At 40.1% G+C, this 23,028-nt stretch overlaps 1 protein-coding gene across 1 annotated transcript in view; it reads left to right on the forward strand.

The window, feature by feature from the left end:
- The first annotated feature begins 21,318 nt into the window (after nt 1–21,318).
- LOC109160789 (pectinesterase-like) overlaps nt 21,319–23,028 on the forward strand; it is a 2,074-nt gene continuing 364 nt past the window's right edge. Inside the window, exon 1 of the mRNA XM_019309034.1 lies at nt 21,319–23,028. This exon is cut by the window's right edge and continues 364 nt beyond it. Coding sequence (XP_019164579.1) covers nt 21,376–23,028 — 1,653 coding nt within the window. The 5' untranslated portion in view covers nt 21,319–21,375.

The raw sequence follows: 23,028 nt of genomic DNA on the forward strand, positions 1-23,028 counted from the left end.
AAGAGCCACAAGTTGTCTTGGAAAGCAAGAAGAAGACTAGGGAGATTTGGGAAAATCGTCAGGTTAATTCTTGTACTCTTTTGATGATTTGTAATTCTTTATTTATATTTGCTATGTATAATTTAGTCATGCTTGGCTAAATTCTTTAGAGATTCTTGGGTAAAAGTGTTTATGAACCTATGTGCCTGAGCTCTCAGTTTCTTTAATATATTATTATTTGGGTTTAATACTTGTGTTGCAATCGTGATAATATTGTTTGATGCTTGTAATTAATGGCCATAGTTACTAGCTTCATAGCCATTTTTATGTCACCAATGGGAGTTGGGGCATAAATTAGGGTACACACAATTGCACCTAATGGTTGGACCTTGGGAAAGGGGAACTTATTAGGGGAAGTTTATTCTAGATTGTTGCCAATCGGGAGATGGTAGTAATTAGGAATAATTGAATGTCGATCTTCGATCTTATTGGGTGTTTAAGCCATTGGAGTGGAAATTCACTAGGAATAGAGATTACGGGAGTAATTCGATTCCACTTTGCATTCCCACACAAATCTTAATTCCAAACTAAATATTGCAAACGATAATTGGCACTAGGTGATTAAATACTTGAATCCCATGAATCTCAACTTCTCTCTAATTGTTTTCAAAATCCTGAACCTCTGTTTTATTTTATTTATTTTATGTCAATCAATCATCTAAGTAATTGTTAGGATTAGCTCTAATGAATAAGTTAGTAACTAGTGCTTGATACAACCACTTCCCTGTGGATCGATAACTCGTACTCCGAGAATTATTTGTTTGCAAATATACTACGCATCACGTACGCCCATCCGTCAGCCCATCCAAGATCTCAAAAAAGAAGCAGGTGGCGTACGCCCTGCCGTACGCCCATACGTATGCCCGTACGCCCTTTCCAGTGAACCAAGATTAAATCGTACTGCCTCAGGGATGGCCATCCCTAAGGCCGTACCTCTGTGCTCTGTAAAATATTTATGCGATTTTCTTGGATTTTTAGAGAGAGTTAGAACCCTAAATAGCTAGAACTCATTTCTCTTCATTTCCTTAGACTTCCTTAGCTTAGACTAGTCTAGTATTACATCTCTAACTCATCTAGCAAGCTTGTAAACGCGGATTGGAGTGGGATTCAACCACAATTTCTTCATCTTCAATAGAGAAGCTTCTTGCTCTTCTTTTAAAGCTCTTGTGCAATGTTTATGATATTTTCTTGTGCTTTGTTGTTATTTATGCTTATGAAGTGTGAGTAGTCCGTTTTTGGGCTCGGATTAGGGTGATATTGCCAACCTAGATGCTAAATAGGTGATTATTGCATAAGGGGGAAGATATCTAACCTAGGGTTCATTTGTTTGTGAAGGATTTATGTTGAATCTTGTTAATATTTGGTACGTAACTCTTATTAACTTGCTTTTGGATAGTTTTTCTCCACAATGAAAGTTGGGGGAAGAATTTAAGCCTCTCCTTTCTCTAAACCCATTTTCTTTCTATGAAAATAGGGAAAATTGGGGGCCTAAAAGCTTATGTGCTTTAAGAGCTAGGATTTGATACACCATGAAAGTGGGGCAATCCTTGCTCTAATCCTTGTTTATTAGCTTATGAAAATGGCTTTAAGCTAGGATTTTTATGTGCTTTGCCCTTGTGTTCCCTTGGTTGTTGTTCTCTCCTAATCCCTAAGTTGTTAAAGCATCTAGAAGGCAACATCCCCTAATTTGAGCCCATCTTTTATCATTGTGTTTACTTATGTTTAAATTGCATTGTCTTAACTAGATTTTTAGCCTTTAATTATTAACTTTACCCAACCATGAATTTGAATTTGCTTGGATTCTTGTGGGTTCCAATACTTTGGTGCCTAGAATTTTAGTTGTCACTCAAGTACGTGCCATAGTCCCAATCCCTTGCGGAACGACAATTTACACTCGTTACTCACCATCTCTTTCCCGTACATCAACTTTTTGGCGCCGTTGCCGGGGATTGGTTTATTTGGTTGTATTGTGTGATTGCTTTGTCTTTCTAGCATTAGAGTTAGTGGACTCTAAGGAGATCAAGTTTTTATTTTCTTTTATTTTCCTTTGTTTGTTTGTTTTAAATTGTGACTAAGTGCTTCCAAGGTTGTCTTTGCTTGAGTTTGGTTGTAGGTACTTCTCTTGGCGCATGCAAACTAGGTCTAAAGGGAGCCAAGACCTTCACCCTTTCAACCAAGAACTCTCAAGGGAGCTAAGGAGACAAAGAAGAGACTTGCTCGGTTAGTTGAAGGAGTTTGAATCATTGGAGATAAACATGGAGACGGGTGACACTAGCAATCCCGGTCAAATCTCACCCAATGATACAAGCACCCAACATAGCCCGAGACAAGGGGAACTCAATGAAGCTCATGCTAATGTCTCTCAAGTGCCAATTGCTCCCGTTCAATTACCGGCACAAGACTTCATGGCAAATCCTAATGTCAATCCTTATGTTGGAGGAGGAATGGGGTTTCCACAAGCTCAATACCCATTTTATCCTAACATGAATCAAGGGGGCATTCCTCAAGGCTATGGGCAACCTCAACAACAACAAGGTCAAGGGGTTGGTATGCAAAATCTTCTTCATCAAATGCACCCCAACTTTGCCAATCCTATGTTCAACATGCCTCAAAACTTTCCACAAGGAGTTCCTCATATTTTTTATCAAGGTGTTCCACAAAGACAACCCATGGCGGCCCATCTAGCTCCAGAGTTTGAAGAAGAGGATTGCATTGTTTACCCGGGGGTGGATGCCAACAATTTTGAACTCAAGACTTCTCTTATCCAAATGGTTCAAGCCAATCAATTTGGAGGTTCAAGGGTTGAGGATCCTAAGGCTCATGTTGTCCACTTTGATCGGATTTGCCAAACAATCAAGATGAATGGGATTCCAAGTGATGCAATCAAGTTGAGGCTATTTCCTTTTTCATTGAGAGACCAAGCATTGAGTTGGCTCAATTCCTTTCCGGCCAACCATTTCACAACTTGGGAACAACTTTACAAGGCCTTCATGCAAGAGTATTGCCCTCCTTCCAAGGCCGCCAAATTGAAGAAACAAATTCAAAATTTCCAACAATTTGGAAATGAGAATTTGTATGAAGCTTGGAAAAGATTTAAGGAGTTGAGAAGACAATGTCCAAAGAATTTGCTTACTCCGGGGGATTTCATCTCATCCTTTTATGAGGGATTGTTGGATAGCTCAAAAACCATTCTTGACACATCTTCATTTGGAGGCATTTTTATTGATATGGGTCCGGAGTATGGTGAACAATTGATTGAGAGGATCACTTCTAACACGGCATATTGGTATAATGAAAGAAGTGACCCACCCAAGAAAGAAAAAACCGCCGGGATGTTTGAGGTTGAAGAAAAGATGGCCATGCAAGCTCAATTGGATTCAATTCAACACATGCTCAAGAATATGATGCAAGCTCCGAAGCAAAATGTGCAAGCGGTGACTCAAATTCCTCGTCAAGTATCTTACATGTCTACTCCGTATTCCTTGCCACAAGCTACTTGCGTATTCCTTGCCACAAGCTACTTGCAATTCTCCTGGTTCTCAAAGTATGGCACTAGTAGCTTGTTGTGCCATATGTGGAGGAGCTCATGCTTCTCAAGCTTGTCAATTGTTAGATACTAGTGGCCAAGGCTCTTTATCGAACATGGAGCAAGTGGATATGATTGGGTATTCTAGACCCCAAAACCAAGGGCAAGGATATGGAAATTATGGCCAACAAGGAAGGAATCAATTTGGGTCTTCTTGGAACAATCAAGGTGTGCAAGGAAGGAATCCACCTCCGGGTTTTCAAGGAAATCAAGCAAGTAGAGGTGGAAATCAATTGAATCAACAATGGAGAGGAAATCAAGGATATGGAAATAATCAAAATCAACAAGGATCCTCTCAACCTTCTCAAGATGTGGACATGAAGACATTAATGAACATGATGATGTCTCAAATGTCTCAAATTAGCAAGTTGCAATCTCAAGTGGAGAATCTACAAACCCAGAATCAAGGAGGAGGCACTCAAGGATCTACACAAGCCTCATCTTCTAGTGGTAGACTTCCGGCTAACACCGAAAATCCTAGAAATCATGTGAATGCCATCACCACTAGAAGTGGAAAATCTTTGAAAGATCCACCTTTTCCTTCTAATGATCTTACAATTGAAGAAGATGTTGAGAAAGATGAAGATGAGGAAAGGCCAAATGAAGAGGAAATTGAAAAAATTCTTGAAAGTGAAAACAATGATGAGCCTCTAATTCAAAGAAACAAGTCAAAAGGGAAGGAGCCAATTCAAGAAGGAAACAGCTCAAGTAAGAAGAATGTGAACAAGGGCAAGCAAATAGATGACTCGGTGATTCCTTACAACTTGTTGCCATTTCCACAAAGGTTGTGGAAAACAAAAGAAACCGAGAGAGAAAACAAGTTTAAAACAATGCTTGATAAGTTGGAGATTTCTATGCCCTTTGTGGAAGCCATTACTCAAATACCTTCATACAAAAAATTCTTGAAGGATATTTTGAGTAACAAGAAGAGATTAGAGAAGAGTGCGGTGGTGGACCTTAGTGAGGGAGCTTTGACATGTGCCGTTCTCCAAAAGAATTTGCCTCCCAAAGTTGAAGGATCCGGGAAGTTTTTCTATCCCTTGCATTGTTGGAGGATTTGTGGTGAGCCGTGCTTTGTGTGATCTTGGGGCTAGTGTGAGCCTTATGTCATACTCTCTATGCACAAGGCTCAATCTTGGAGAGCCCAAGCCTACTACCATGACACTCCAAATGGCGGATCGTTCCATCAAGCGCTCGGTGGGAGTACTTGAAGATATCCCGGTCATGATTGATCAATACTACATTCCGGGAGATTTCGTGATTCTTGACATAGAGGAGGATACCAAGGTTCCAATAATCCTTGGTAGGCCATTTCTAGCCACCGCCGGGGCAATCATAGATGTCAAAAGAGGGAAGCTTGTGATGGAGGTAGCCGGCCATAAAATTGAGTTTGACATCTTCAAGATGGCCAAGCACCAACCTTCTTACATTGATGAGTGCAACATGGTGGAAGCCATAGAAGAATGCGTTGGAGAGGTGCTTGGAATTGGAGGAGATAACCAAGGAAGCTCTCTTGTGGGAAATTTCTTTGAAAAGTTGGGAGAGTGCACCCAAATCAAGGTGGACCTTGGCATGCAAGAATGGAGAAGCAACTTTGAAAACATGACGGGAGCTCTTGCCATTCTTGAACCCCTTGGAGAGGAGCATGCCCCAAAGGTAGAATTAAAACCTTTACCTCCAAATCTCCGGTATGCTTTTCTTGGCTCTAACTCTACTTACCCGGTGATTATTAACTCTTCTTTGCACAATGATGAAATTGATAAATTGCTTAATGTGCTTAGAAAACATAGGAGGGTAATTGGGTACACAATTGGGGATTTGATTGGCATTGATCCTAAGTATTGCATGCATAGAATCTATTTAGAGGACAATGCCAAGCCCATTGTGGAGCCCCTTAGGAGGTTGAATCCTAACTTGAAAGATGTGGTAAAGAAAGAGATTTTAAAGTTGCTTGAGGCCGACATTATATACCCTATTTCGGATAGCAAGTGGGTTAGCCCCATACACGTTGTTCCGAAAAAGGGCAGTATAACGGTCGTTGAAAATGAGAATAATGATTTGATTCCTACTAGACTTGTTACCGGGCACCGAATGTGCATTGATTATAGAAAATTGAACAAGTCTACTAGGAAGGATCACTACCCACTCCCATTTATTGACCAATTGCTTGAAAGAATGTCCAAAAACGAATACTTTTGCTTCTTAGATGGATTTTTCAGGATATTTTCAGATTTCTATCCACCCCGAGGACCAAGAGATGACCACGTTCACATGCCAATATGGCACATTTGCCTTTAAAAGGATGTCATTTGGTTTGTGTAATGCGTCGGCCACTTTTCAAAGATGCATGATGGCTATTTTCTCCGAGTTGGTGGAGGAGATCATGGAGGTGTTCATGGATGACTTCTCCGTTTATGGGAAGTCATTTGATGAATGTTTAATCAATCTTGACAAAGTTTTGTGTAGGTGCCAAGAGGTGAATCTCGTGCTAAATTGGGAGAAGTGCCATTTCATGGCAACCGAAGGAATAGTTCTTGGGCACAAGGTCTCGACAAGAGGAATTGAGGTGGACCCGGCAAAGATAGAAGTCATATCAAAATTGCCACCGCCAGCCACCGTTAAGGGAGTGAGGAGTTTTCTTGGGCATGCCGGGTTCTATAGAAGATTCATAAAAGACTTTTCCAAGCTTGCAAAGCCCCTTACTCATTTGCTTGCCAAAGATGTTGATTTTCATTTTGATGAGTCTTGCCTTGTAGCATTTGACAAGTTGAAGGAGGCCCTATGCCATGCTCCCATCATTCAACCCCCCGATTGGAGTCTTCCGTTTGAGTTAATGTGTGATGCAAGTGACTATGCGGTTGGGGCGGTGTTGTGCCAAAAGAGGAACCGAAGCTACCATGTGATCCACTATGCAAGCCATACGCTTGATGAAGCCCAAGTGAATTATGCAACAACCGAGAAGGAGCTCCTAGCGGTGGTGTTTGCCATGGACAAATTTCGATCTTATCTCATGGGAAGCAAGGTGATAGTTCACACCGATCATGCGGCTTTGAAGTACTTGTTCCAAAAGAAAGATGCCAAGCCAAGGTTGATCCGTTGGGTTCTTCTTCTTCAAGAGTTTGATTTGGAAATAAGAGACAAAAAAGGCTCCGAGAATGTTGTGGCGGACCACCTTTCAAGACTTGAAGGACACAAGGAAAATGAGTTGCCCATTGATGACTCATTCAAGGGAGAAACACTTTTCATTTTGAGTGAATTGGGAAGAAATTATGTGCCTTGGTTCGCGGACATTGTGAATTACCTTGTGAGCGGGTACATCCCCAAGGATTTCAATTTCAACAAGAAAAAGAGATTTTTGCATGATGTGAGAGATTACTTTTGGGATGAGCCCCTATTGTTTAAGAGATGTGCCGATGGAATTGTGAGAAGGTGCATACCGGAGGAGGAATTTCTAAGTGTTTTGAGCCATTGCCACTCTTCACCATATGGAGGACACATGAGTGCCGACCGCACGGCTCTAAAAGTGCTACAATCCGGTTTATTTTGGCCTACTTTGTTTGCTACCGCTAGAGAATTTGTGCGTAAGTGTGACAATTGCCAACAGACCGGCAACATTGGAAGAAGACATGAGATGCCTCAAAAGGGTATACTTGAAGTGGAGTTGTTTGATGTGTGGGGGATGGACTTCATGGGTCCATTTCCTCCTTCTTTTGGGAATGAGTATATCCTTGTAGCGGTGGATTATGTGTCAAAGTGGGTAGAAGCAATTGCAACTCCGAGGAATGACTCAAAGACTGTGCTCAAGTTTGTCAAGAAGAATATATTCTCCCGGTTTGGCATGCCGAGAGCTTTCATAACCGACAATGGCACACATTTTTGCAACAAGCTTTTGGAGAAACTTCTTCTCAAGTATGGTATTCATCACCGGCTCTCTACGCCCTACCATTCTCAAACATGTGGGCAAGTAGAGTTGGCCAATAGGGAAATCAAATCTATTCTTGAAAAGGTGGTGAATCCAACAAGAAAGGATTGGTCTTTGAAGCTAGATGATGCACTATGGGCCCTAAGGACCGCATTCAAGACTCCTATTGGTGTTTCTCCGTTTAAACTTGTCTTCGGGAAGTCATGTCATTTGCCGGTTGAGTATGAACACAAGGCATATTGGGCGGTTTCAAGATTGAATTTGGATGAGGACTCGGCAAGAGAAAAGAGGTTGTTACAATTGAATGAGCTTGAAGAGTTCCGGATGGATGCCTATGAAAATGCAAGGATCTACAAGGAAAGGACCAAGTACTTTCATGATAAGAGAATTTTGAGAAGGAACTTTGAACCGGGGGACCAAGTGTTACTCTACAATTCAAGGCTCAAGTTGTTTCCCGGTAAACTCAAATCAAGATGGTCGGGCCCTTTCCGAGTAGTGGAACATTACCCATCGGGCGCCGTTTCAATTGTGGCTAAGTCAGGAGATCCTTTTATGGTCAATGGGCAAAGGTTGAAGCTCTTTAATGAGCCGGAATTCAAGGAAAAGGAGGCCAATGCGGTTTGGGATCTTTTCTATCCCTCATACACTTGAACACCAAAGGTCAAGTCGAGCTAGCGATGTTAAACGTAGCGCTTCATGGAAGGCACCCCATGTTATCTTTTAAATTCTTGCATTTTTCTTTATCGCAATCTTACTTTATTCTCCTTTTATGTTTTTTTTTATGTGTTTTAACTAGAGTTAGAAGTGTGTCTCTTGTGTTTTTGTGAGTCCATTGATCCTTTATTGTGTCAATTTTGCTTGCATATCTGGGATGGATTTATTGGTTTTAAGTGGATTTAGTTGAGGAGTAATTGTGTGAGCATTAATCTTAATTGTTTAGGAAGGTGTTGGGAATGGTTTAAGTTTGCATGGTGATATTTTGGTTAAGTTTTTATCTTTTAGAGCCTTAGTTGTTGAGTGAATTGCATGTTTTTAAAATCTGAGCTTGCTGGTACTGCCACTGGTATGCCCATCCCTGAGACCATCCTTATCTATAGCTTTGAAGCAGGTAGCGTACTGCCACTGGTACGCCCATCCCACAGGGCGTACGAAATTTCTGCCCAAAACCAGTGCTCACTGGAAAGGCACCCAAAAATGGTACTACTACTCGTACGCCCATCCCTGAGGCCATCCGTATCTATAAAGTTGAAGCAGGTAGCGGACGGGCTGGCGTACGGCCATCCCTTGGCCAGTACGTATCTTTCTTTAAAAAAAAAAAAAAACAAAAAAAAAAAAACTCAAAATTTTTTTTTCTTTTCTTTTGTAGCAGCTTTTTTTTGTTTCCTTTTCCCTTTTTCTTTTTTCCTTAGTAGTTTTCTAGTATGCTTCTTTTATGCCCCGAGTTTGACCCTTACCCCTTTGTGCATATTATTCTTGATTCTTATTCTTGTTGTGCTTCTACATCGGGGACGATGTAGCCTTTAAGTGTGGGGGAGGGAATAATTTGGGTGCTTTCTAAAAATTGAAAAAAAAAATGAAGTTTTTTAAACTTTTGCTTGAATGACTCATTGAGTTTTGTGTGAATAAATTGTCTATCTTTTGCTTGAAATTGTGATTACTCCCTACTTGTTGGTTAGTGGTTTGATTGGTGGTGCTTGTTGCAATGCAATTTGTGATTGATGATTTGAGGTACACCATATGATTGATCTATTCTCTTACCAATTTCCTTGTTAACCACTTAATAAATGAATAAATTTTTGATCTTGTGTGTTATGCTTTGCTAGTGAAGGCTTATGTGAGATTCCGGTCATGTTTGTTTTGCTAGAACTTGCCTAATTACTCCCCAAGTGAAGCCCAAGATTTGCATGCTTAGAAATGATTTAGGCCATTTTTGTTTAGCTCGAGCCTTTCAAGCCTACCCATTACATACATTTTTACCCCTAGTTGTCCCCGTTGAGCCTTTTGTTTGTTTAATAAGTGCTAAGCACTTGTCCCTTCTTTGTGTTTGTTTTTCCTTGTGTTAACCCTCATCATTTAACCTTCAACCCTTAGCCAAAAATATTTTCCCTCCACCCTTGAGAGAATAGAGCATTTATTCTTTTTTTTGGAAGAGATCTTTATTGGAGCTTGTTTTGTTAGCAATCCTCTTGATAATTTTGTCTAAGTGTGGGGGTCTTGATTCGTTGAATAAGTTTGTTGGTTGATTTGAAAAAAAAATGAAAAAAAGAGAATTTTGAGAAAATTGAGAAAAAAGTGTTGGAAAAAAGAGATGAAATGAGAAAAATGAAAAGAAAAGAAAGAAGAATAAAAGTTTGAAGCTTGATTCTAGTTTGTGTTGAAAGTTGTACTCAAGCCCCATTTTCTTTAGAGTGTTGCTTTGTGTTCCATTGTAAATTGCTCCTTAGTTTATAGATGTCATATCTCTTCTAGACCCAATTGTGAATAAATGTGAAGTTCTCTCTTTTGTTTATTTTCCATACCCCTTCTTTGTTAGCCATTCACCCTTAGCCCCATTACAAGCATAATAAAGACCTATTTGATCTTAGCATGCAATTTTAGAGTTGAACTAGTGGGAGTATGAAGGGCAAGCCTATGGGATCTCATTCAAAGCCAAGTTTTGCATAATCTCAACTTAGTATTGTGCACACTTGATCATCACACACTTAAATAATTTTGGTGCTTGGTTATTGGCTTGAGAATAGAACTTGTGTGGAATGCTAAAATGATTCTTGAAACAAGTTGTGTTGTAGCAAGTTGGCTTGTGGATTGACAAGTTGAGCAAGGTGGGAGTGTGATCAATTTCTTTGCTAGGATAGTGATTTATTTTTGTCTTTGCTTGAGGACAAGCAAAAGTTTAAGTGTGGGGAAGTTGATAAGTGCATTTTTGTCTATATTTTTACCCCTTCTTGAACCCTTTTTATATGTGAATATCCTAAAAACTTGTGTGAATTGTGACTAAGTTATGTTGGTTTTATTTCAAGGTACAATCATTCACAACAAGTGAGGAATTCAATGATTTGTGGGAAGATACGAGCAATTTTGGGACCAAGAGATCAATCAAAGAGTTTGAAATGCATTTAAGAATTTTCAGCAGCCTCGTACCCCCTTGCGTACGCCCATCCGTCAGCCCATCCAAGATCTCAAAAAAGAAGCAGGTGGGTACGCCCTGCCGTACGCCCATACGTATGCCCGTACGCCCTTTCCAGTGAACCAAGATTAAATCGTACTGCCTCAGGGATGGCCATCCCTAAGGCAGTACCTCTGTGCTCTGTAAAATATTTATGCGATTTTCTTGGATTTTTGGAGAGAGTTAGAACCCTAAATAGCTAGAACTCATTTCTCTTCATTTCCTTAGACTTCCTTAGCTTAGACTAGTCTAGTATTACATCTCTAACTCATCTAGCAAGCTTGTAAACGCGGATTGGAGTGGGATTCAACCACAATTTCTTCATCTTCAATAGAGAAGCTTCTTGCTCTTCTTTTAAAGCTCTTGTGCAATGTTTATGATATTTTCTTGTGCTTTGTTGTTATTTATGCTTATGAAGTGTGAGTAGTCCGTTTTTGGGCTCGGATTAGGGTGATATTGCCAACCTAGATGCTAAATAGGTGATTATTGCATAAGGGGGAAGATATCTAACCTAGGGTTCATTTGTTTGTGAAGGATTTATGTTGAATCTTGTTAATATTTGGTACGTAACTCTTATTAACTTGCTTTTGGATAGTTTTTCTCCACAATGAAAGTTGGGGGAAGAATTTAAGCCTCTCCTTTCTCTAAACCCATTTTCTTTCTATGAAAATAGGGAAGAATTGGGGGCCTAAAAGCTTATGTGCTTTAAGAGCTAGGATTTGATACACCATGAAAGTGGGGCAATCCTTGCTCTAATCCTTGTTTATTAGCTTATGAAAATGGCTTTAAGCTAGGATTTTTATGTGCTTTGCCCTTGTGTTCCCTTGGTTGATGTTCTCTCCTAATCCCTAAGTTGTTAAAGCATCTAGAAGGTAACATCCCTGATAAGCGCTTATTAGTCTATATTTTTGCTCCTTTCACTAAGCCATTTTTTTTATAGATCATTCAAAATTTCATTAGATTATGACTAATTTGTGTTATTTTGCAAGGAATTTGGTTTGAAAAGCTTTGGAAGCAAAAATGAATATTTTCATGCATTTTGAAGGACATTGGAGTCAAGTGGAGCATTATGGATACATTTAGGGTTCATGGGAGCCAAGGAGAAGCTAAGGTGATGAGCAAAACACTTCCAAGGAAGCCTAAGAGTGGTGTATTCAATGGTCTTAATCATTTGGGCAAACCAAAGCAAAAGAGAAGCAAAAGATCATGTAATTGAAATTCCCGACCTGCAAGTCGACGTCATGGTTTTTGGACCATATCTCAAGCTAAAAATATCCAAATTACATGATTCTTGTCCCATTGCAAAGAAGACTCAAAGGGCTACAACTCATATTCAGACATAAAAGCCTAAAAAGGAATCCACAGTGGTCAAAATCATCTTTGAAGTTGAAGTTCCGAACTTACAGATTTAACCCGAAACTGACCACTGTTTGGTAATTTGATCATATCTCGGCCTAGGAATATCCAAATTATGTAATTCTTGCGCCATTGGAAAGAAGACTCGAAGATCTAAAACTTTCATGAAGACATCGAAGCCTAATTCTGAGCATAAAGTGGTCAAAATCAACCTACAAGTCGGAGTTGCGTTGCAGAGAAGCACTCGACGCGTCGAGAATTTTCTCGACGCGTCGAATCTGGGCAGTGTGATCGCGTTTTGCAATCTGTAAATTCTCGACGCGTCGAGAATTACTCTCGACGCGTCGAGCCCCTCGTCTCTGCTCTATTTTAGCTGAGTTTTCACTCATTTTTACATGGTTTTGAACCCCATTCGAACCCTAACTATTTTCTACTCTTTCTTTTCATATTTTAGTGTTAGATTAGGTGTAGATTTAGGTTCTTTATCATATTTCAAGCTTGTATTCAAGGATTCAACACTTGGATTCCAAGATTTACCATCCATTTCTTAGTGAAGTTTTCTTCTCCCTTTTATCTCTTTATCTTGCAATGTTTATGCTTATTACTTGTGTTTTTGTGTTCTTTATGCTATTAAATCATGAGTAGTTAGTTTATGGACTTGAGTTAGGGTTGTATTATATATCTTGATGCTTGATTTGTGATTATTGCATAAAGGGGATTTTGCCTACCTAGGGTTCTTGAGTTTATGAAGGATTTGTGTTTGTATTTTGTTAATGCTTGGTGTACAACATTCATTGACATGTTTTGGAGGATTATTGGCCTCAATGAGAGTTGGGTCACGATTCCAAGCCACTCCTTGCATAAACCCGATTTTTCCTATGAAAATGGGAGAAATTGGGGGTTTTAGATGCTTTGTGTTCTTGAAGAACTTGGAGTTGATTCACCACGAGAGTGGGGCAATTCCTTGTTCTAATCCTAGCTAATTTGCTCACGTGAGTGACTTATAGACTAGGATTCCTACGTGCATCCCCTCTATTCCTTGGTTGTGTGATTTTCCCCAATCCTTAGGTTGTGCTATGCATCTAGATGATAATGCTCCCTAGCTTGAGTCCTATTTCTTTATTTTGTGTTTATCTTTGTGTATATGTGTTAGTCTTATCATTTCCTTAAACTTGTAGTTTGCTTAGCTTCTTGTTGATTTCCTTATGCTAGTGCCTAGTTTATTGTGATTGCATATTGCGTGCCATATCCCCCAATCCCCTGAGGACGACATAACACCCGAGCTCACATCTTATTTTTGCTACACCAAAAATTGGCGCCGTTGCCGGGGATTGGAAATTTGGTGGTTCTATGTGATTGCTTATTTTGCTAGCATTAGAGTTTAGGGAAGATTAGGAGACTAAGCTTTTTCTTTCTTTTTGTTTGTTTTTATTGTTTAAAGAGCTAATTGTCTTACCTTGATTGAGATTTGGTTGAAGGATCTTTTCTTTGTGCATTCACTCTTAATTGAAAAGGAAGAGTTTTCACCACTCAATCAAGAACTTTGAATCATGGAGGGGTATGATTTCCAAGAGCAAAGAATGTCATTGCCCGATTTCATCAAAATGGGTATAAAGACCTTTCAAGGTGGTCCACTTCAATCATTCCTTTCTTATTCTAAGTGGTGTTCCTATTGTGGTGAAGCCCATGCATTGGAGAGTTGTTACAAGTTAAACTCCACAAGTCCAACACCACCTCAAGATTGTCAACCTTTCCCTCAAGAGTGTGGTGTCAACATGAGTCAAGAAGTTCCTCAAGAAAACACTTTTCAAGCTTTGGAGCCACAATCTCCATGGTGTGCTATATGTGGTGGTTCTCATGCTTTGGAAAGTTGCCATATATTGACTCCCACTTACCAAATGCCTCACCAAGACACTCAACAACAAGCTTTGGAATATAATGTCAATGTCAATGAAGAAGCTTTTCAAGGAGGTACACCACCAATGTTTATGCCACAACCTCTTTGGTGTGCCATATGTGGAGGACCACATGAAGCCGAAGGATGCTACATCTTTGATCCTAATTTCCAATATCAAGGCCAAGTTCAAGAACCTCCACATCAAGAACCTCAACAACAATATCAAGACCAATTTCAAGAAGTCCATTACCAAGAACCTCAACAAGAATGTCAACCATTTGATCAAGAGGCCGAGATGAAGTCTATGATGTCCAACATGCTTATGCAATTGAATGAGCTACAAATTCAACTAGACAACTTGATGGCTCAAAGACAAGGTTTGGCAACTCAAGAACCCATTAAAGATTCATCTTCCAATGAAGAGGTTCTACAAGAGTTGCTCTTGCAAAATGAAAGTCATGTGGTTGATGGAAATGAAAAGGAGGGTGAGGACCTTGAAGATAAAAATGAAGATGAAGATGATGAGGTTTATGATGAGTGCATTGAGATGGAGACACCAAGTTGGGGAAGTGTAAAATTGCAAGGGATTGGTGATAAGGAGCAACTTGAAGATGGTAAGAGTGAAGAAGTGTTCAAGAATGACAAAATTGATGAAATTTGTGGCACAAATGAGGAATGCCCTTCAATGGATGACACTCCCTTGGATGAGGACTTTAGAGTGATTTGGGAACCGGGAGGAGTCAATATTCTTGAAAGTGTAGGCCCTCATTGGCCTATATTCATATCCAAGGATTCTAACTTCCTATTGGTACATGACGAAGACCCAAGGTTTCCATTACTTGCTCAAGAAAAGGAAAATCAAGAACATGAAAAATGTGGAGATCAAGAAAAGAATCAAGCTCATGGCTACTATCTTGACCCAAAGTTTAGGAAGAAATCCTTGGTTGATTTATGGATCAAGAATGGATTTGAGGAAAGAGGCATGAAGTTTGGAATGAAGAGAAATGGAATCCTAGCAAATGATGTGGCGAACTTGATCTTAAAGGAATTTTTTGATGGCCACCATTTGAAGCACTATCTTGAGGATAAGTTTGCTAGGAAGGATGGAATGTTCTTTCTCCAATCCAATGATGGTTGAAACTTGAGAGGTTGAGTCGAGCTAGCGACGTTAAACTTAGCGCTTCATGGGAGGCACCCCATGTTATCTTTAATTTTATTGCACTTTACTTTCTTCTTTATTTTTCATAGCACTTTCATTTTTGATATATCATGCTCTCACTTGTGCTTATTGTGCTACCATTTCTCCCTTGTGCTTTATTTTCTTTTACATCGAGGACGATGTAATTTCTAAGTGTGGGGGGTGGACAAAATATTGGAAAATTTTGAAATTTTGAAAATTTTTGAAACCTTGCTTGGATGAGTCATTGTGCATAATGTTGGATAAATTTCTCATCTTTGCTTGAAGTTGTGATCACTCCCTCTTTGTTGGTTTGTGGTTTGATTTGGTGGTGCTTGTTGCGATGCAATTTGTGATTGATGATTTGAGGTATAACACATAATTGATCTATTCTCTTGCCAATTGCCTTGTTAACCACTTAATAATTGAATCAATTCTTGATCTTGTGTGTTATGCTTTGCTAGTGAAGGCTTATGTGAGATTCCGGCCATGGTTGTTTTGCTAGAACTTGCCTAATTACTCCCCAAGTGAAGTCTAAGGTTTGCATGCTTAGAAATGATTTAGGCCATTTTTGTTTAGCCCGAGCCTTTCAAGCCTACCCTTTACACATGTGTTTACCACTAGTTATCCCCGTTGAGCCTTTTGTGTTTGTTTAATAAGTGCTAAGCACTTGTCCCTTCATTGTGATTGTTTTTCCTTGTGTTAACCCTCATCATTTAACCCTTAACCCCTAGCCAAAATATTTCCCTCCACCCTTGAGAGAATAGAGCATTTATTTTTTTTCTTTGAAGAGATCTTTATTGGAGCTTGTTTTGTTAGCAATCCTCTTGATAATTTTGTTTAAGTGTGGGGGTCTTGATTCGTTGAATAAGTTTGTTGGTTGATTTGAAATGAAAAAAAAATGAAAAAAGAGAATGTTGAGAAAATTGAAAAAAAAAAAGGTGTTGAAAAAGAGATGAATTGAGAAAAATGAAAAGAAAAGAAGAAGAATAAAAGTTTGAAGTTTGTTTTGAGATTTAATTTGTACTCAACCCCCACCACTTTAGAGGTTTGTTTGGTCCTTAAGTCTTATTTGCTCCTTAGTCCATAGAAGTTATATCTCTTCTAGCTCCAATTGTGAATAAATGTGAAGTTCTCTCCTTTGTTTATTTTCCTTACCCCTTCTTTGTTAACCATTCACCCTTAGCCCCATTACAAGCCAAATAAAAGTCCTACTTGATCTTAGCATGCAATCATAGAGTTGAACTAGTGGGAGTATGAAGGGCAAGCCTATGGAATCTCATTCAAAGCCAAGTTTTGCATAATCTCAACTTAGCATTTGTGCACACTTGATCATCACACACCTTAAATAATTTTGGTGCTTGGTTATTGGCTTGAGAATTGAACTTGTGTGGAAGGCTAAAATGATTCTTGAAACAAGTTGTCTTGTAGCAAGTTGGTTTGTGGTTTGATAGGTTGTGCAAAGTGGGAGTATGATCAATTTCATTGCAAGATTGGTGATTTATTTCTTGTTTTTGCTTGAGGACAAGCAAAGGTTTAAGTGTGGGGGAGTTGATAAGCGCTTATTAGTCTATATTTTTGCTCCTTTCACTAAGCCATTTTTTTTATAGATCATTCAAAATTTCATTAGATTATGACTAATTTGTGTTATTTTGCAAGGAATTTGGTTTGAAAAGCTTTGGAAGCAAAAATGAATATTTTCATGCATTTTGAAGGACATTGGAGTCAAGTGGAGCATTATGGATACATTTAGGGTTCATGGGAGCCAAGGAGAAGCTAAGGTGATGAGCAAAACACTTCCAAGGAAGCCTAAGAGTGGTGTATTCAATGGTCTTAATCATTTGGGCAAACCAAAGCAAAAGAGAAGCAAAAGATCATGTAATTGAAATTCCCGACCTGCAAGTCGACGTCATGGTTTTTGGACCATATCTCAAGCTAAAAATATCCAAATTACATGATTCTTGTCCCATTGCAAAGAAGACTCAAAGGGCTACAACTCATATTCAGACATAAAAGCCTAAAAAGGAATCCACAGTGGTCAAAATCATCTTTGAAGTTGAAGTTCCGAACTTACAGATTTAACCCGAAACTGACCACTGTTTGGTAATTTGATCATATCTCGGCCTAGGAATATCCAAATTATGTAATTCTTGCGCCATTGGAAAGAAGACTCGAAGATCTAAAACTTTCATGAAGACATCGAAGCCTAATTCTGAGCATAAAGTGGTCAAAATCAACCTACAAGTCGGAGTTGCGTTGCAGAGAAGCACTCGACGCGTCGAGAATTTTCTCGACGCGTCGAATCTGGGCAGTGTGATCGCGTTTTGCAATCTGTAAATTCTCGACGCGTCGAGAATTACTCTCGACGCGTCGAGCCCCTCGTCTCTGCTCTATTTTAGCTGAGTTTTCACTCATTTTTACATGGTTTTGAACCCCATTCGAACCCTAACTATTTTCTACTCTTTCTTTTCATATTTTAGTGTTAGATTAGGTGTAGATTTAGGTTCTTTATCATATTTCAAGCTTGTATTCAAGGATTCAACACTTGGATTCCAAGATTTACCATCCATTTCTTAGTGAAGTTTTCTTCTCCCTTTTATCTCTTTATCTTGCAATGTTTATGCTTATTACTTGTGTTTTTGTGTTCTTTATGCTATTAAATCATGAGTAGTTAGTTTATGGACTTGAGTTAGGGTTGTATTATATATCTTGATGCTTGATTTGTGATTATTGCATAAAGGGGATTTTGCCTACCTAGGGTTCTTGAGTTTATGAAGGATTTGTGTTTGTATTTTGTTAATGCTTGGTGTACAACATTCATTGACATGTTTTGGAGGATTATTGGCCTCAATGAGAGTTGGGTCACGATTCCAAGCCACTCCTTGCATAAACCCGATTTTTCCTATGAAAATGGGAGAAATTGGGGGTTTTAGATGCTTTGTGTTCTTGAAGAACTTGGAGTTGATTCACCACGAGAGTGGGGCAATTCCTTGTTCTAATCCTAGCTAATTTGCTCACGTGAGTGACTTATAGACTAGGATTCCTACGTGCATCCCCTCTATTCCTTGGTTGTGTGATTTTCCCCAATCCTTAGGTTGTGCTATGCATCTAGATGATAATGCTCCCTAGCTTGAGTCCTATTTCTTTATTTTGTGTTTATCTTTGTGTATATGTGTTAGTCTTATCATTTCCTTAAACTTGTAGTTTGCTTAGCTTCTTGTTGATTTCCTTATGCTAGTGCCTAGTTTATTGTGATTGCATATTGCGTGCCATATCCCCCAATCCCCTGAGGACGACATAACACCCGAGCTCACATCTTATTTTTGCTACACCAATCCCCTAATTTGAGCCCATCTTTTATCATTGTGTTTACTTGTGTTTAAATTGCATTGTCTTAACTAGATTTTTAGCCTTTAATTATTAACTTTACCCAACCATGAATTTGAATTTGCTTGGATTCTTGTGGGTTCCAATACTTTGGTGCCTAGAATTTTAGTTGTCACTCAAGTACGTGCCATAGTCCCAATCCCTTGCGGAACGACAATTTACACCCGTTACTCACCATCTCTTTCCCGTACATCAGCTCCCCAATGATGACTCTTCATATTGTTACCGTTAGGACCTAGCATAAATAGAACTTCCCTCAGCTGAGCAGTGGACACATTGTACTTTCTATACTGAGACAAAAGCAATACAACTATCGTATTCTATTATAGCATTGTTATATTATTATTTACCGGTAACGTTATTACCGTCAGTGTGATTATGCAAAAACCATTTGGAGCCAATCTAACCTTCCAATTTCCCAAACTGTGACAAAAAAATTTCATGAATGGTTTAGAACAATGTTAAATGTTCTAGATTCTGACGGAATATTATTTGCAGCAGCCATCTTATACGGTATCTGGAGGGCCCGAAACGAAGCAGTCTGGAACGTATGTCTACCGATGCGAAAAAAATTGTAGCTACAGCTGTAGCCACATTGAAGGCCTGGCGGCAGGTGCACACCACTGCCAACATGGCGTCCCCCGCCACCGGCGATCCCCACGCCCAACAGCAGCCACAAGCGACACTGCCAACATCGACGCTGCTGGGCCGTACCATCTCTCCACGGACCACCTACCTACACCGGATGCCGAAACTCTCCCACCACATTCGAAAAGATGCTTCATCGATGCTGGCTACCACCCATCGTCCATGACAGCCGCCACTAGAGCGGTATTATTCAACCATCACGGCGACTATATATCGGCATTATGTGCACCACCGCAAAGCTGCTTCTCACCACTTATGCCGAGGCTATAGCATGCAGAGAAGTGTTATCACGGCTCAAAGGGCGGGGAGAACAATCGGTTAGTCTTTATACAGATTGTCAGACGCTACAGATCTACCTATCGTCAACCGCTATTCATCCACGATCCTATCTTGCTTACGTCCAGGATGACTGCAGAGCCTATATGGCTATGTTTGATTATTGCTCGATTAATTTTATTTCTAGATCGCATAATAGTTTAGCTCATACTTTAGCAGCAACCGCTTTTAATTACACAGTAGCTATGTACTGGGACGATATCCCACCAGTTTCTATTTTGATTCATCTATAAATACAACTCATTGATTGACCTTCAAAAAAAGAAATTAAGATCTTGACCGGGATAAGATCGGCCTAAGTAAACAAATCAAATTCGCGTAGAGTATATATAAATAGTAAAAAGTAAATATCCTACTTGTAACCAAGAAATCAAAAGTGAAATAAAGTTGACATTAAATTTAATTGGTATATATACCTTGGAATTTGTTTTGTATTGCATCACAGGCAAAACTCACGCACATTAACTACAAAACTCACACACCTTAAGCACAAGACTCACCCACCTTAAGTACAAAACCCACGCACATTAAGCACTAATCTCACACACCGTAAGCACAAGACTCACACACAATAAGTACAAAACTCACGCACATACATTAATCACCCGCACAACCACACGGGAAGCATTCACCTGCACTGAAACTTAAACCTCCTATAATTCCTATATATATATATCACATTACTTTATATATGTTAAGGACCATATATTTATCACATATGTGTATTATATTTTATAATATAAATTTATTAAAGGGTATTAAATTTTGAATAGTTTATTTTACTTGTGATTGCCATGACACTTCTACTTTTTTTTTTAATTCCTAAATTTGATTATATTTTGGAGTAAAAATAGAACAAATATTATATATATATATATATATATATATATATATATATATATATATAAGGTCAGGTCTTCCCGTGCGGTCAGTGCGGTATACACCATTAGGTATGCAAAAATGCACCACACAGTGTTCGTAAATACACCATTATGTGTGGTGTATTCTTTTGTGTGGTGTATTTTTTGACATTTCATTCTGGTGTATTTTCGAACACTGTATGGTGCATTTATACATACCTAATAGTGTATGCCGCACTGACCGCACGGGAAGACATGATCTCACAGGAACCAATATATATATATATATAGAAGAGCGCTCATATGCGGCGGGGTCTTACGGTGCGGCGGTGCGGTCAAATTCCATAATACACCAACAGTGTTAACAATATGCACCAACAGTGTAATAAAACCACGTACACCCCAATGAAATGTAGTAAAACATCACAAAATACACCACAGACTCAAAAAAACACACCATATAACTCACCACCCCCAATGGTGTATTTCCGAACAGTGTATGGTGTTTTTACTCACACCTAATGGTGTGTGTTTGGTGATGCAGGGCTCTGTTTACTCTGTTTTGTGTGGTGTATTTCCTAACGTTGATGGTGCATATTTGGTGAACTGTTGGTGTTGCCGCACCGTAAGAAATAACCGCACCGTAAGACACTGCCGCACCTGAACCCGCCTCTATATATATATATATATATATATATATATATATATATATATATATATATATATATATATATAGAATAAAAAATTGAGGATGAAAATTTATAAAGATAATAAAGTTATATAATGCATGTAATTTCCTGGTAAAACGAAACATATATGTGAATAACCTCAATTTCCTGAACAGAATTGAAGCTAAGGTTGTTAGTTATAGTATCTGTGGGTCTGCTGGTCGCCTCTCAATGCTATAAATAGCGTTATCAGAATTGCACATTTCAATCATCAAAGCCTCAAAGGCACCCCTTGAATACGAGTTCCTATTCAAGAGACAAAAACAAGTAAAAATGGGGTCTACTCAAAAGAATAAAAAGTTGGGTCTTCTTGGAATCGCTTCCATCCTCCTCCTAGCTTTCGTGGTGGCAGCCACCGCCACCGCCACCGAGTCATGTGCTGAAGGTGATGACAAAGAGACCTGTGGCGCTACTGAGATTCACGCTACTAATAAGCTGAGCACACACGAGGTTATGAAGTCGGCGTTTTCGCTGCAAGGTTTGGCAGACGTGATTTCCAAGTCGGATCATATAAAGCATGCGGTGAAATCCATTTGCCAGTCAACCGATTTCAAGGAGCTGTGCGAGAAGAGCGTTGCAAAAGCTAATAACTCCAACGACCCCAAGGAGCTTATCAAGGCGGCGTTCTCGGTGGCGTGGGAGAGCATTGCCGGCGTCATTTCCAAGTCGGAGCTTATCAAGAGGGCAGAAAAGGACCCCATGACCTCCGCTGCACTGGACGTATGCAAGGAGGTGCTAGACCACTCAATTGTAGATTTCAAGAGGTCTATTTACGTACTTGACAAATCTACTCACCTCAACAACCGACACGGTAGCGATCTCAGGGTTTGGCTAACCGCCGCCATGACTTTCCAAGATACTTGCTTGGATGCCTTCGAGAACACCACCGGCGACACCGGCGAGAAAATGAAGCACCTCCTTAAAACCTCCATGGAGCTCACCAGCAACGCCCTGGCTATTGTCTCTAAGCTCGACGATTTCATCAAGTCCTTGGAAATCCCTGGCCTCAGTCGTAGGTTGTTAGAAGAGCCGGCGCCCCTCAAAGATGACCATGGAAACCCAGTAGACTCCACTGATGAAATACTTTCTCCATTCGCAGACCCTGCCACTCGCCACCTCCTGGCTGCTCCCCCCAAAGCCGACATTGTGGTTGCCCAGGACGGAAGTGGCAAGTATAAGTCCATCAACGCCGCTCTTAACTCCATCCCTGCCATAAACAACCGCCGAATCGTCATCTTAATCAAGGCCGGCGTGTACAAAGAATACGTGATGATTCCTAGTAAGAAGAACAACATTGCTTTCGTGGGAGAGGGCCCGACCAAAACCGTGATCACCGGAAACAGGAATGTGGAAGACAAGTGGCCCGGCGGCACTTATAGGTGCGGCACGGTGATTGTTGAAGGGGAGGGTTTCATTTGCCGAGATCTTACAATCGAGAATTCGGCCGGGGCGGTGAAGCACCAAGCCGTGGCTCTTAGGATCTCAGCCGACATGGCGGCGGTCTATAATTGTCACCTTAATGCTTACCAAGACACCCTCTACACCCACTCTTACCGCCAGTTTTACCGCGACTGCACCATCAGCGGCACCGTCGACTTCATCTTCGGGAATGCCCCTGTCGTGTTCCAGAACTGCAAGATGATCGTGAGGAAGCCAATGGCCAACCAGGAGTGCATGGTGACCGCTCAAGGTAGAAAGGACAGGCGAGGAGCAGCCGCCATTGTCCTCCAATCCTGCGAGATCCTCGCTGAACCCGCCCTGAAGGCCGCCAACCCACCCATCAAAGTGTTCCTCGGGAGGCCATGGAAGGAGTTCTCCAGGACACTCATCATGTTCACTTTCATTGACGACATCGTCGTCCCAGAAGGTTGGTCTATATGGCAAGGGACCATGTACCTGGACACTTGCTGGTACGCAGAGTATCAA

This window comes from Ipomoea nil, unplaced genomic scaffold, assembly GCF_001879475.1.
Source record: "Ipomoea nil cultivar Tokyo-kokei standard unplaced genomic scaffold, Asagao_1.1 scaffold2921, whole genome shotgun sequence".
Lineage (NCBI taxonomy): Eukaryota > Viridiplantae > Streptophyta > Magnoliopsida > Solanales > Convolvulaceae > Ipomoea > Ipomoea nil.